General features: G+C 40.8%; 1 protein-coding gene across 3 annotated transcripts in view; it reads left to right on the top strand.

Annotated features, from left to right (window-relative positions):
- The window catches only part of KDM4C (lysine demethylase 4C), a 490,147-nt gene that overhangs the window by 286,980 nt on the left and 186,574 nt on the right, over positions 1-16,593 (top strand). For all 3 annotated transcript variants that reach the window (XM_006272325.4, XM_019478152.2, XM_059724744.1), the window contains exon 13: positions 1,647-1,758. In XM_006272325.4, coding sequence (XP_006272387.1) covers positions 1,647-1,758 — 112 coding nt within the window. The remainder of the gene's footprint in view (positions 1-1,646; positions 1,759-16,593) is intronic.

Genomic DNA, 16,593 nt, shown 5'->3' with positions numbered 1-16,593 from the left:
AGTTAAGGAGGATGCTGTAGTTTCTGGGACCCTGGTGAAAGCAGGAAAGGCACAGTAGTACACCAATGACCTCACTGTGGTCTTGTATAATACAAATGGGCTGAGATGGACCTTCCCCAAATAGCTAAAAATCTAAAAGAAAACATGAGTGTGAAGAAAGGAAAGAAAGAAGGAAGGTGGTTAAGAGTAACAAAGAAGAGATCACACAATAGCATAAGCTATTAGTTATGGTTCAGCTTAATGGTTCCTGATGGCTCTATAGATTTTTACAGTAATTTTTGCAAATAAAATCAATTATCTCTCTGTGTTTCTCAGCTAAGCCAATGTGAACTGATTCCAGAGTGGTGCATTTAATGCAATTGAGTCTTTGGGAGGGATTTGGAAGAGGAGACCTTTGGATGCTTTATAGGTTCTTTGTGTAGGCTGGCTGTTCTCTATTTTTGGTGATAATGATGTGATTCCATACACCTGTACCTGTGTAACTGATTTTTGAAGTCAGACCAGTCCCAGTTTTTCCTCCTCCTTCCCTGAAAGAGCTGTTGGCAGCCTTAATATGCAAGGTTTTGTTTTGCTTTTGAGGACAGGTTTAGTTTGGCAGTCATGTTATACTTTATTTATGTTTCCTTCTCAACTAAACTGGTAAACTCCAGAAGTTCTTTCTGGTACTGTTCCTTGATAAACAAGGCTTTTGTGATCTTATTTCCACTCCCCTCTTTGTTTTAAAAAAAATTTGTGCCAGTATGATATGAATTATTGACAATAGCATGAAACTACCATGATGAGAACAAACATGGTTGTCCCAAATAAAACTGTGCGCATTTCAATCTAATACCACGCTAGTGAATGAAAGGGCATTTATACACATACTTTTTAGTTCTCGGTTGTGCTGGAGATCTGCTGCTTTGGAGTAAATTTGAATAATCGAGTCTGCTCTGCATGGGAGCCGAGGTGTGCTGCACTGCGCCACTTGCAATTGTATAAGCTACTAAATGTACGTCAGCGTGGAGAAAATGGCAGCCGTGTACTTTTGAACTGAAGCACTTCCAAGGTGTTTTAGTTCAAAAGTGCACTGCCGCCATTTTCTTTGCAGTGACATGCATTTTACCACTTGCACAACTGCAAGCATCACAGCAACGGGCACTTTTCATAGTGCCCGGTGCTGCAACACATGCAAAAATGCCCATAGTGTTTTGAAATGTGTGTTAGTTGCATTCTGCTATAAGGTAATGTGCTATAGCATATTAATTTCCAGTCAGAGTTGATCTTTATTCAGTAATTTTTATAAGTCTATATTCTTGCTCTATTTCTTTTAAAAATAAATTTAAATTTTTGCAAATTTAAACAATGCAAATTTAACTTCTAATATTCTAAACTGAATGAGTAAAAAGTTACTAAAAATACACTGCATGGTTTTTACTGTGCTGTTATTCTAGTACCAAGACTTGTTTTCCAAATAATTTTATGGAGAAAAGTAAGTCATTTTCCCATCCTCTAGATTTATTAAAAATGAATTTCAAAGACAAATGTTTGAACTAGAGATGAGAAGTACTTTGCATGCCCCTTAACAGAAGAATTTTTTTTTTTGTTTACAGGCATTACTTTTTGCTCATTTTCTAACTAAATTGTGTGTGGTTTCTCCCTTTTAGACAGCAGACATGGAAAGAAAGAAAACATCAAAAAGTTGGCGTCATCCTCTAAGCAAACCTCCAGCTCGATCTCCAATGACACTGGTTAAACAGCAGGCAACAAGTGATGAAGGTGTGCATATTTTTAAATGTTTTTCTCCAATTATATCTCTGTCCCTATATCTCTGTGCCTCTCCACATGTACATTGTAGACATTACAAAAGTATAGAAAATGAAAGAGCATTTTGATTTGCGTAGGAAATTTAAAGCTGCAGAAAAACTGCTTACAAAGATTTAAGCATCGTTGCTGAATCCATGAATCTATTTCTCCTCTTTCACTTAAGTCTTCTAAACACATTGGGGCTGTCTTGTAAGATGCACAGAAAAGTATGAAGTAATTTAAAAGGCTGTGTGTAAGAGATAAAAAAATCATTCTAGAATCTCATCTCCTTTGTTCGATTTTACAGCACTGGGCTTCACTAGTGAACTTTACATCTTATCGTAGGAAGGCAAACACAGCTAAGAAATGCCATCTCAAGATCCTCCGAACAATGATCCCACTTGTAAGCCTTAGCTTATAAGATTTATTAGTAGATGCAGTAGTAGTAGTATTGCCTTGTGATTCCTTTGTTTTATAGTTCTTGAGTTAGAGGATTGCAAAGTGATTTTTCTTAAGACATCTGCAGTCCTGGTTTGTTGTCTAGATACCTGTGGTCTCTTTTGCATCAAAACGTTACTGGCATTCTTTGTTTATGTCTTAGATTCTGGCTTTGCACATACTTATAAAACAAAACAATTAAATAGACTGTTCTTCATTTGGCAAAGCCCATTTACTTTATTTACTGAAAATGGAGAACAATTTTAAGTTATTATTGAGCATATCCCATATATAGCCATCATTTATCCTATGCCTATGCTTGCCTATGCTTAAACCAGTAAGCTTCTGTAACATGCAATACACAAGATTTTAAAACTGGAGGCCAGGTTCTCAGCATATATGAGGAGCAAGGATCTAATGGATCTAATGTAGTCTCCTTAGTAAAAGCAAAAATAGCTTTGATGTATCAGTAATTTAAAATAGCTTAAAGACTTTACTTTCCTCTCCATTCTCATTTCTAATACAATCCTTCTCTGTTGAGGGAGTCTTAGCAGCCCCATTCAGGTAGTGTTTTACTTGCTTTGGAGTAGTGAAGTATGAGGGCTTTGGTTGCTTAAAGTTTGGCTCCTGGATACATATACAAGTGCTGAGAGAAAATTCATAAAAAGGCTTAGATCAGGGGTTGATAACATACAGCTCACAAGCTGGGAGCCATTGCATCTGGCCTATGCATCTGGAAAGCTTTTCTTCTGCCCACGCCCATGCTGGGGTGGTGCAGTTAAAGTTGTGGCTGTATTGACACTGCTTTTCCCTACCACCTATTCCCCATCTACAGCATGAGTGCAGTTTCTAGCCAGCAGGAAACTGAGCCAGGGCTGGGCAGTTTCTAACTTCACCTGCTCTGCAACCTCGAGGCAGGGGACATGGGAGAAAAGTGGCAGCAGTACAGATGCTGCTTCCAGCTGTGTGTCCCTGGCTCCGCTCCCCACTAGCTGGAAGCTGGATCCACACTGCAGCCAAGGAGCAAGGGGGTGGGGGTAAGTGTCAGTAACAGGGGCACAGCTCCCAGCTGCCTGGGCCTGGTGCAGCTCCCCTTGGGCTGCAAACTCTGCTTGTGTTGTAGCCAGGGAGTGAGGGGCTGGAGGAATTAGCATCTCCCCTTGCCTGCTGCTTATGTGGTGCCAAAGCTACTCAGCCCACACCGGACTAGAGCTGGCTTGTTCCAACCTGCAACTTGAAAAGATTGCCAGCCCCTGGCTTAGCTGTGTCAGTGATGAACCACCCTACACTTTAAAGTTAGGCACCTGGCTCCAGAAGTTAAATTCACAAACCAGGGTTAGGTGTCTGATTGAATTGCAAGAATCAGCATGTAGAGCAGGGGGATGCCTAGGCCAGGCAACCAAAACTAAAGATGTGAGATGCCTGCAGTTTTGCCTCTTTCTCAAACTTACGTGTCTCCTTGTGGCCCTGAATTAGATGCCAAAGTGGAACAGCCTGAAATCCTTGCCAGACTTAGTTGTCTGAAGCTTCCTTACATATGTAGGCAACTGACTCACTCTTTAAAAAATACTGTAAAATTTTACTCTGGCCCTCTAAGTCTTACTTTCCTTTCCATACAGCCACTCAGCTTCAACCAGAAGCATAGACAGTTTTGCTTGAGAGAAACAGACCTCAGTTTTTATCCCAGGATGTTTTCAATTTTTAAAAAAACCTGTTTTTAAAATAACTTTGGATTAATATTAAAGCCATAAGTTATAGAGGAAATTCTTTTTATGCGACATATTTAGTTGCTAGTACTAAAAGTGACCAACTTTTCTTCTCAGTTGCCATAGATTCATCTTTATAAATTTTTGTAACTGTCTTAATACTATTTTCCTTTGGATGACTTACTTTAATAGTAGATGTAAAGTATCAATCCTGGCTCTCTGGGTACAGTTTTAGTGTTGACAAGCAAAAATGCTTATAAGGTATATAACAGCTGTTAAAAACATTTTTGTTTCAGACATGCAGAAGCAGCTATTGATATTAATAGTTATAAATTCATATCACATTATTTTTTGAACACTTCCAAGTACCAGAACATTCCTATTGGAGGAAGACATTCTGAAAAGTTTTATAGCAAGGCCACAGGGGTCCTTGGCTGTAATTTACTAATATAGAATTTAGAATATATGTTATCTTTTCCCATATAACAGTTCTCATTTTAAATAAAAGCATATGTTTATGATAAAAAACATTTTAAAAGCTGTTAAAAGAGGTTGAAGGCACAGTAGATCTGTACCTTATAAACTAACCAAAGTTGATATTATATATATATAATATCTCATGGGCTGAAGCTTACTTTATCAGATGTTGTGAAAGGACATGTGCAAAGCTATGTATAACAAGGAGAGAGAAATTAGAATGCAAAAGCAGAAGGGAGGGACAGAAAGAGAGGAGGGGAGATGGCAGGAGGAGAGATGGGGCAGTGCTGGGAGAGGCGAATATTCAGGCAATAAACCCATGAAACAAAGGAGCTACAAAAACAAATCCAGGTAATGAGACAAGAATCCACAGTCCCTGTTTAAACCACATATAACACAATCCAGTCTGTAGATAATTTCTTGTTCTGCCATTTCCCATTCAAATCAATTTTTAAGGGTTTGCTTCTTGAGTACAGCCAACCTTGGGTCAGTGATGGAATGTCCAGGGAGGTTAAAATTTTCTGCCATAGTCCTGTCTGTCTTTCTGCAGCACGTCAGATCAGCGTTCATTCAATCTTTCATGTAGGGCAGTGGTCACCAACCAGTGGGTCTTGATTCACTGGTAGATCTCAGAGCCTCTTGGAGTCTATCTGAGGCTGGGGTTGGGGGCTGAGTGCCTGTGTGTATGCATGCATGAGCCCCAGCCCAGCAGGTCAGTCCGGGTGGGAAGGAAGAAGCAGTGGCTAGATCAAGCCCCTCATAGTGAGGTAGAGGCAGGCGCAGGGGTAAGTTGTGGGGCCCCGGCCGGGTGGGATTTATCTGCTGAGGAAGCGTGCCCCCAAATAATTTTTTCTCCCTTTGTCTCCATCAGCTTCTCTCCCCCCCTTCCCACCCCACAGACTTACCTGCTGAGTGGAGGTGGTGGGTGGCAGCATCACATGATAGATCTTGGGTTGCTTTTAAATGCAGAGGTGATTGCCTACTTAAAAAGGTTGGAGACTACTTATGTAGGCATTGCCCTGTCTGTCCAATGTAGACCAGAGGAGCACTATGAGCAGGTCATGGCATATATAACATTAGTAGAGTTGCAAGTGAAAGAACCTTGGATATTATAATCCATGTTATTTGGACCAGTGATGATATGGTTTGTATTTAAGTTGGGGCACAGAAGGCATCTGAGTCTGTTGCAAGGCCTGGTGACTCACTGATACTGGGAATTAAGAAACCTATTGCTTGAGAGATACTGTTGGAACATGGGGAGGGGTCTGCCTGCAAGCCAGGACAGGTTTGTTCCTGGTGACTTTGTCCTCATTTTCCAGGAGGGGTTGGAGGTCATTAATGATTTGTCTCGGGTATCTAAGCCAGTGGCTGTGACAACCAGAGAGACTCTATTGTCCTTGTCATGGGGTTGATGTTGGGTTAAGTCGAAGCAACGTCTGAGTCTGGCTTTGCTGATTTGAATGTTTACAGTTTGGGAATGGTATTGTAATTATAGTACTCCCTACTCCAGATCCTTAAAGTATGCATCCCTATTGGTGGGATCCGAATAGATATGGTTGTAGTGTGGAGCCTGGCTGTAGACAGTGGATCTAGTGGTGTGATTTAGGATAAAAGCTAATGGTGTGAAGGTAGCTGTGGTGGTTGTTGTTTTTTTTCCAATGCAGTGTGGTGGCGATAAGGCCACTGTAGACCTTCACTGTAGTGTGTAATGAATTTGCTGGGTGGAGTATTCCAGAGATAATTTGATGGAGGAGTAGAAGTTGTTAAAATCCAAGTGAAATTTCTCTAAAGATTCTTTCCTATGTCTCCATATATTGAAGTATGTATCTCAGGTAGCTTAGGGAGATGAGGGCAGCTGCAGAGAAAACAGACTTCAAGGTCTGTCATAAATACGTTGGCATATTGGGAGGCCATATATGTGCCCATAGCTGTGCTTTTCATTTGTAGGTATAGGAAGTCCTCAAACCAGAATTAGCTGTGTGTGAGGGCAAAGCAGGAATACAATGGAAATGGAAACAGTTTTATGGCTTGTGATTTATCTTCATGGGTGATGGTGCACAGAGATGTAACATCCATGGTAGCTAGTATGGTGTTAGCTGGAAGCTTGTCACTGGAGGCCAGTTTATTTAAGAAATCTATGGTATCTTTCAAATAGCTGGCAACTCCAGACAAACTAAATGAAAGAACAGCAAAAAGCTGGTGTTTCCTCTTTCATACACTTGCATATATATACTCATATACTCCCACATACGTACCCATTTACTCACATACATACAAAAGGAGACAGACAGACAGCCCTGCAAATATCAAAATATTACAGGGGTCCCCAACATGCTTGGCAGTGGACCTGGAAGTGGACCAGAAGCACTTCCAATCCACTTTTGGGTCTGCCGCGGAATGCGCAGGGGACCCTTCCCCCACCCCCCAGCTCAAAGACTGGTGCCTCCTGGGTTTGGGGTCCCCCTGTGGCTGATCACTGAGCCAGGGGAAACAAGGGGGGGGGTCCACTGCCAAGCATGTGGGCTCCCCCCCCCCACGCTCCTGTGGGACTCTCCATCTGCCCCGCCATCTCAGTGTTCACAAGCCACACCTGATACCATGAGGTATTTAGAAAAAACATTTACAGCTGTGTTTATGGCCGAATTGCTGATTCTCTAAATTGGCATCAAATCTTCAGATTTGGATTCAGTTGAATTGAATTGGGATAGTGATCTGAATTGACGAATCGAATCGCTGTCCCCCAAATTGGGCTGAATCTGAATCGAACACAGTCCACTTCACACACCCCTAATTACCAGTCCTTAAGATGCTCGGGTTAGCTTAGTGGCTGGCTGAGTTAACCACAAGAATGAAGCCAGATCTTGCTGGATGCATTCCAACGCTGGTGCTGCTTTTGTGCAGGACAGACCCAAAGCCTTCTTGTTTTTGTCCATCTTTATAGTGATTGTTCCCCATACAAGTCTATGGGTCTTGCTGTGTCACATCTCCTCCATGACAAAATGATCCTTCTCTTCTGTTGCGATGTTATGAGCGACAGACTTTTTGGGCTTTGTGGTCTGCAATTTCTTCCATCTATTATCGGCAATTTCTTCAGCCATTGGAACAAAACATGATCTTGTATTTTGTAATTTTTAACTGCTGATCTTGGACATTGTTGGAACCTATGGCTGTTAAACCACAGAAGGTTATTTCTATCCTTCTAGTCTGAGGTGCAAGACAGACTGTTTCAACATATACACTTTCGCACATACTGTTTATTCTTTCATTACCTCTTTTCAAACATCCCAGACATACCACAGGCCTTGTGTACACACTACTTCTCTTATACTATGTTTAAGTTCTAAAATCATGAGACCAAAAAGGTCGGGTATACTTATGGTAAGCAGTAGGGGATTTAAAATGGATATCTAACTTTATGGTTATTTAATAGAGGTGTGTGAAATGGGCCACATTTGATTCGAAGTTGGATTTGGCCCCAATTGGGGGACAATGATTCAGTCATAGGCACAGCTTTAAATGTTTTTTCTACATACCTCAAGGTACCAGGCACAGCTCATGAACGCTGAGATGGTGGGGCAGATGGAGCATCCCACAGGAGCATGGGCGTGTGTCATCATCCCCCCACCCCCGGTGTGCTTGGCAGCAGACCTAGAACGATCTCCGTTCCACTTCTGGGTCCACCTCTGAGCATATGGGGGACCCCTCCTGGGCCCCCCCAGCTTGGCAATTGACCATGGGGGGGACCCCAGGTGCCCCCCCAGACCCAGAAGGCACCAGTCGCCAAGCCAGAACGCTCCATCCACCCCACCATCTCAGCATTCATGAATCGCCTGGTACCTTAAGGTATGTTGAGGAAACATTTAAAGCTGTGTCTATGTCCGAATAATAGAATCTTTCCAAATTGATTTGGAGGAACAATTTGATTTGGAGAGATTAAAGGGTTTCCTGATTCAATTTGGATTTGGAGATTTGGCTGCCAAATTGGGCTGAATCTCCGCCGAATGGAATCGGCAACTGAAGCTTTGCACAGCCCTATTATTTGATATCGGATATAAAATAATAATAACTGATTAAACATTATAAAGCATGTATCATAACAAGGTTAACCTTATCTTAATAGTTAAACAGTTCATTAAAAAATAGCAATATAAAGCAATTGGCAGCATAAAGCAGTTATAGCTACTGTAATACAACACATTCACACCTGCGTTTAGGCACAGTTATTTTCACTGCTGTAAGATATAGTACTGTCCCTGACTGTACTATCTTACAGTGGGAAAAATTAGTTTGCTGCCATCTAACAGCGTTGCATCTGTACATTATGACACTTTACATTGCAGCAAATCAGTCTACCGTGTTTTCAGGGTATGTCTTCAGGTGCCAGTTGATTACATACCACTATAGATCTCTTTAATTTATTACAAGTTTTTGAACTAGTCAATTGACCTTTTTGAAAGGTTAATCTAATAAAGATATGTACATTAATGTTTAAAAATGAAGACTACAGAACTTTTTTTTAATGGGACACTTCAATAGAATCTGTAATCCCGAAGGAAGCTTTAAAAAACTCCAACCCAACCCAACCAAATGAAACAAAAAACTTCCAACTTTACCACCATTCTTTCTTTATAATTTAAACAGCTCTGACATGTCTTATCCACTGTTACGGTCTCAGCTGGCCTCAGCTGTGTTGCTGAATTGCATATGGAATTATATTTTCCCCTTGTTCATAAATCTCCCACCTTGTTAAATCCTCAAATCGCTCATCTGTTTGTTCTTTGCTATTAAATTTTATAATGTTGGCAACGATCTCTAATTTTTTATCTGGGTCTCAAATTCACCAAATACAGTACTTCAATTAGCTGTTAAGCATCTTTCTGAAAATTAGAGGCAGCTTAGACCTATGATCCTTATCTCACTAATTTTGCATGCCTTGAGGGGCTAGACTGAGTGGTTTTCAAAAGGAGTTACAGTAATTTACTCGAAAAGGACTGTATTAATATTAGAATTCATCTGGTAAAGTAATTGAAGATTTAAATATCTAATGGGTTGGAGTGAAATTTCTCTATTTAATTAGAGAGTATATTATTTGTGGTTGATGATGGCTCTTTAATTTTGGCTATTGTTAAAATGATGCATCATAAATGAGGATCCCCATTTTAAAATGGATTGTCCTTACCATAATCTGGTTGTACAACGGTGGTGATGAGACAAACCTGGCAGTGCATCTCAGGGGTTCTGTTGCCTCCATGTAGCAGGGCTGTAAGCCCTCAAGCATTCTCATTTTCATTTACAATAGCTGTAGCCTAATTGCAGATCATGGACCTCCTGGCTTTTAGTTCCCCTTCTATTTCTTCCTTTCACAGGAAAAAAAGATTATTACAGTAGATAAGAGGTTGAGGTAACTGGCATAAAAAAGATGACAACTAGCTACCAGATGCACACAGTTTTTCTCATCTGAGGAGTGTTACTCAGAGCTGTTGGTGGGAAATGGTGGGCATTTTGTGTGATGAGAATGGTCAAACTTTCTAACTCTTCAAGCCACAGAGCAGGAGCCACGTGGCATGACATTTTTGAGATGCACATGCCCCAGAATTGCTGATCTGTACACAGGGCCCAAGTACTTCTTTCTTCTGCAGCTGCATTTAGACTACTGGGTCTTACTTTTGACTTGTAAGCCATGTGCTATGTACCCCTACTATGTGATATATATGTTAGATTTCCAGTTTGATCAAGATAGAGTTTTTATACTTTAGTATTGCACTCATTTCTCTGTTTCCTTGTAGTTCCTTTATTGGGTGCAGGGCAGGGGTAGGGTACAATTTCCTTCCTTCCTGAGACTGCAGGCAGGGAAAATTTGTCTTTTTTCTCTCTGACTTCCCATTATGTACCAGCAACCACACCAAGTTCCTCACTTCTTAGGCAACACTGCAATGGTGACCGTAGACTGGTGGCAAGGCAGCTTGCACATGGGCCATCGAAAGGAAGAGAAATGCTTGTTCTTTGGACAAAGGCAAGGCCTTATAACTCCTGTGTCTTTCTGGCACACAAGTTAGAGAGCAGTTGATTGCCTGAGTGTGAATCAAGAAAGAATCTTTGGTGCTGACCAGAACAGGAGTATCAACTGTGGAGGCTTTTTTCTTCTAAATGCGTACTTGAACACTGTCAAATTTTCAAGGTGTAACAAGTGTCACTGTGCAAAATACTATCTATTTTGGAGAGTATCTGTCAGGATTTAAGCCTATCCTATATTGATATGTAATATTCAAGTTTAATTTGTCTTCTGTCACATAAGAGACTATCCCCAAGCTATCGCCATCTGCTGACCCCCTTGTTTCTGAGTAGCAGCTGCTTTTTTTTGTCCCCAAACTGCTGCTGCAGCTGTACTTGCAGTTACAGTTACTTATTAGTGCTTGTGCCTGCTGTGAGTGTTACTTTAATCTGAGTCCCTTTTGAGTCAGAGTCCTGAGTCTGATCCAGATATGGTCAAGAGGTATTCCCCCAGCCTTTTTACACCTGGATTAAAGGACACCTTATTATCATAAGGGCTAAGACATCAGAAACCCTAATATGAGCTGTGCAGTTGGGGTTTGGTTTATTCTGATCTGTAGCTATTTATTTTCCCCCTTTAGCAATAATCATTGGCTAGATGTAGTGCCATCAAGGTTGTCAGATTTGGGTGTGATTTTGTGATCTGGAATGAGTGAATTTATTTAATGTGTAAACGTTTATACTCAGGCTTTGATCGAAGTCCCTAGGAGATGTGTGTCTACATATTCAAATAAATAACAATAACTCAGTATGACTGAAAGGCTGTATTCAGGAGAAGAAAGCTCTAGACTGAAAGAGCAGACTTTGTGGCATTTTTTGGCTAGCTGTAACACACACATGTTCATTTTAAAGTGAGGCCCTCAGATACTTTGTGTGCAAGGCCCTCAGATACTTTGAGGATAGCTGTAGTTTGAGAACCTCCTCTAGTATATCAGGATGCTAAGAGAAAGAGAGTTAATAGCAAAATCAATACATTTTTGATACCTGAAAAAATCAGGTATCAAAATTAATCAGGTATAATTAATTAGGATTATACATGCTAATTAAAATAGATATTGTCCTGAGGGAGGCTTGTTCCATTTCCTTTGGCAGTAGTTTAGCTTTTTTTGCTCATAGGATTTCTTGATTTTTGAATTGTAAATGAGATTTTTTTTGTGTTTTATTTTTACTATTGCAAATATTACTTAAACCTTCATCATGATTTGGGACATTTTCTTCAAAAAGCATTAAGACTCTGTTAATTATGCTTAGAAGTTTTTCACGGTTAGAATTGTTCTTTCACAAGTTCCTATTCCTCCTTGATGTCCTTAGAGTACCTTTTGCACATATTTCTATGAAATCTTGTATTTTGGGTTTTTTTTAAGTCTCTCTCTCCATATGTCTCTGTCTCTGCTTTGTCATACTTGTTTTGGTGGAATTAATGCCTCAAGGAAGACTAGCAATGAAGAATAAAGGAAACTGCAGAATCAAAACCTGAAAGTACTGCTCACACTGCCAGTTTTGAAAAATAAGTGCAGTAGTACAATATGAGCTGCATGTCACACTCCAAATATTAATAATTTTTGCATAATGATCCTTAGTCTTATGTTCAATGCAGGCTTATTAGCTTGTGGTAATATTATACTTTTATATATAATACAGTTATACTTCTGTTCATTTAAGCAATAAAAAAGCAAATTCAGCAGAAATTGGAAGTAGATTGACTCTGGATGCTTATTAATTGGTCACAAGGATTATTTTCCGGCATCATTTGGGCATAAAACCTTAGAATCTATTTTTTGAGTTCAAATTGACTGAAATTTTCACACTCCTCTAAATGATATAATAATAGTTTATAGTTGGCATTCAGCATGTTTCTTCTATAGGGTTTCTAACATTTTCAGTAGGATCATAAGGCCAAAATCATTTTGCTGACTTTGACTTTAAAATAGAAGAATAGAGGAGGGGAAAAAAGGCTGTTGTAAATGGAAAGAGCAGCTCAGACATGAGTTTGAATTAGGGGAACACTGCTAGTTTTAGAGTTACAGTAGGCTTTATATTCCAATATCAAGTAAAGAAATCTTTGCTTCCCATGCTACCCATTCAATCACAATAGCAATGTGAAGTGTGCTGAACAGTAGCTGGTAGTCAAGTCATATAATGCATATTCAGTAATGTCATAAGCAAGTTAGGCATATTGAATGGAAGGTAAAATGATACCTTGAGATGCGGCTATATCAAAACCTAAAGTGTCAAATTTTGTATCAAAAACCTTTCTTTATTGTTTGGCCTAGGAAAGGGAGATTTAATTGTATTTTTCTATATGTTACTCTGGGATAAAATCTCTTAACCCTTTGACAGGCTTATTTGTTTCTGCTATAATTACTGTTAATATGTTGCCATAGTACAGGGGTACTCAACCCCTGACCTGTGGGCCAGATCTGGCCCTCAGCACCATGTAATCTATCCTGCAGGATTCCTCATAGATCAGGTTCTAATGAGGTGGAGGTGGCACAAGGCTCCAGGGTGCCATTTTGGCACTGAGGGGGGCAGCGCAGGGCTCAGTTTGGCCTGTGGACTGGCCCGTACCATTCTTCTGGCGTGCAGGGTCAAAAATGTGAGCCATAGTACATTGGATGGCACAGGCCTGATGGCAGAGCAGTTAAGGTGTCCTGCTGTGGCTTCAGGAGATGTGAGTTTAAGTCTTTCTCTGGACTAGTACTAAAGAGCAACTACAGTCTAGCTGTAATGAGGTAGCTGGTCATTCAGGCTGGGGAGTCAAGGGCAGCTATTCTTTCAGAGGCTTAGCAGTGCAGTTTTGTGCTCTAGGCAGCAGCAGGGCATGGGGCAGCAACAGATGCTGCTTTGCAGCCACCAGCTGTGGCAGTGGCTATTTTGCTTCCATCCTCTAGTTATGCTCCTGCTTTCTGTGTGCCACTGAATATAGAAACTAGCATGCCTTAACCATGCTATGAGCTGCTAGGTTCAGATTGACCCTTAACACTGCATGGAATGGTGGTAAGAGCTGAGCTGAGCTTTAAGCAATGAGCTTGGAAGTTTACTTTTACTGCTATACTGTGGCCCATGAACAATCAAGTAATAGGGAAAACATTTTTTCTACACTTCTCCATGCTGCTTTAAGAATACATTTAAATACCGTAAGTGTCTACGGGCAGCAACTATTGATGTATTTCAGTGAGTTAGGAGGAAAATGTGCTACCTAATCTTAAGTAGTCTAAAGTGTTTCTGATGCTTTGTAATTTAATTTTAAATTTTAAATAATTATAAAAAAAAAAAATCTAATGCCTATGTGGTACATGTCATCTTGAAATGAGTGAATTGCGAAGTTGGATAAAAATCACTTTTGTGATTTGGAAACTGAAGCAAGGAGGGAAGAAGGACAAATTTTCCCAAAATGTTGAGTGCCCCAACATCTGAAAGCTGCTCTTTGATGCGACTTGACAGCTCTGAAGTTGGTAGGGGCTTTGGTCCTCAACACCTTCCTAAAGCAGATACTATGCATTTCAGGTTGGGTGCCAAAATATCACGGCATTGCAATTTGTAATTGTTTTGAAATGTTTTGCCTAAATGCTTTGCCCCCTGTCACCTATTTATAGAATCATGTGTGGTAGCAGAGGCTATGTACACACAGTCAGATGATCTGGGAGAATTCCTCCGAGTTTGTGTCCTGGTAGAAAAACTTACCTGGAGATGTCTGAACGGATATTCTAATACTGAGACTCTGAAAAAGACAGACTTGCAGTTCTTATTCTGCACAGCGGGGGGACCCTGTGCACACATCTCAGTGTACTCTGCAGGTTCCCTCAATCTGCCTGGAGACAGAATGCACAGGGGGATCGGATTAAAGCATGCTGGGATGCCGTGTCCTTTCTTCAAAAAGAACACGTGCGCATTCACTATCCCAAGAGAAAATCATCTGAGAGTGATTTAGCTCCAGTGGTTTCCAGATTTTTTTTCTCCTGGAGCAGTCATTTTTGCTTTAGGAGGAAAATGCTGAACATCTGTACACTCCTGGTTTCTCCTGGGAAATCAGTGACTCTTCCAGGAGAAACTGCATGCCTGTATGTAGCCAGAGTTGTCAGTGAAAAGGGGTGGATTTAGAGGGGATGCAGTGGCATAGCCACACCCCCTTTTAAGACTGTACTGCATCACTGGAGACTGGGGACTTTAAGTCCTCAAAGCAGGTAAGAACCCCCTCTTCCCCTCAGAAGCCTTGTTAACCTTTCCCCCATTTCCCCACGTGCAAGTATTGCTTTCCCCACTGTCCTGGGGGTAGGGGAGCTCCAGAGCTGTTTCTGCGCATTCTAGATGGGCTGCATGGGGACTAGGTTTAGCTGGGGATAGCAATAGCAGCAGCAGCAGTGGTGGGTTCACCCCCACATGGCCCTATCTGCCCCCCAGGAACAGGTGTGGGGAGGAAGAACCCCACCTTCTATCAATGCTGTTGCTGCTGGTGTCTGCAGCTGAGCCCAGTCCCTGTGCAGCCTGGCTGAAACAGGCAGGAGCAGCTCTGGAACCTAGCCCACTCATCTTACAGTGGGAAAAGCAGCACAGGTAGGAACAGGGAAAAGGGAGATGAGGGGAAATGATCAAGGAAAAGGGCTCGGGGGTTCTTACCTTCTTTGGGGACTTAAAGGATGTCTTTACATGTGCACTGGGGTGGGGGTGGGGCCACTTTTATTAGAGCTATTAGACACTAGGTGTCTGGTCATTCTACCGCTCTAATTAAAGCTCCCACAGCATCTTGCATGTTCAACTGCATTTCAAAATGGCGTTGCAGGCACTTTAACTAAAGCTTGTTTGACAAACTTTAGTTAAAGCCCCCCCACTGGCATTTTGAAGTGTGGGGATCCTGAATACACATGATGCTGAGGCTGCTGGAGTGTGCTAATTAGCACGCTCCAGCAGACTCGATTAATTGAAGTAGAACGCATTGGAGTAGGTATCAGGCATGTATATAGGTTCCCAAAAAGGCTCTGAAGGCTCCTGCTGCAGTCTGCTGGTACTGGTGGGGAAAGGAGGCTGGGAGGGGAGGTGAAGCCACCTCTGAAGTGCTGGCTGCTGTTCCCACACATCCCCTTTTGAAATCCTGGATCCACCATATGAACAAATTTAATCTTTGCTGTCTCCCATAGGACTTGCGATTTGCTGGACCTTGGTATCTTTTTGTACTCATTAAAACTCATTAACCACTAACAAACTCTGCTTTGTTACAAAGTATTTTAAGATCCCTTGAAAATCTCGTACAAATGATATATTTTTGTCTTCTAAAACAGGGATACAGAACCATAGGCTCAATTATACACTCATGTAAATTGTACATTAAAGCGAGCCAAAATGAAAATGATCTTCCTGTTGAATTATTGCAGCTTCTCAGCAGCCTTCTCAGGGTTAGCTACAGAATCACCGGGCAAATTGCTTCTAAAGTTTGCCAAAGAGCCACATGTCTCCTCTGCAAGATTATTTCCCATAGTTTAGCTTCTGTTTTTGTAATTACAGTCCAAAGAGAAAATGGAAAATTATGATTTACATTTAGGAAGGATTAGTTCACTGGAGTAGGTTACACAATATTCCACAATAAATGACAATAGTTAAAAAATATCTTAGTAATGATTGTTTATTAATTGAACAGTAAGCTTGGTGAGCCATCATCACTTTTCTCTGTCAAGATCTTTAGCTTCTACACAAATCATACTTAATGTAATGTCATTATAATACTGTTACGCAAAAAATGTTGATTAAATATGCTTTTGTATGTGACAGCATCTTGCATGATGATGATGATGACAATAGTATGTCGTCATTTTCTCATATAGATGATCCCCAATAATTAGCTTGTATATGTGGAAAACTATATTTCCAAGTATGGAATTTAATTATTGGAGGGTTGTCTTTAATTTGTCTCTCTTCCACTGTTACAGCAGGGAAAATAAATATGGGGGAGTCAGGTAGCCCCTTGGCCCTCTGTCCTACCAATTTCTTCCCCCTATCCTTACTGGCAGACCCTGTTTTACCTTACCACATGGAAGTGATGAACAAATGTGAAAAAATAACCTTGAAATAAACATAGCTGTAGTAATTTACATATAGTACCCATAGACTTGGTTCATCCAAAATAGATGCATTTTACCTTTTT

Source organism: Alligator mississippiensis, chromosome 3 (genome assembly GCF_030867095.1).
Source record: "Alligator mississippiensis isolate rAllMis1 chromosome 3, rAllMis1, whole genome shotgun sequence".
Classification (NCBI taxonomy): Eukaryota; Metazoa; Chordata; order Crocodylia; family Alligatoridae; genus Alligator; species Alligator mississippiensis.
This window is presented reverse-complemented; position numbering and strand designations above follow the sequence as displayed.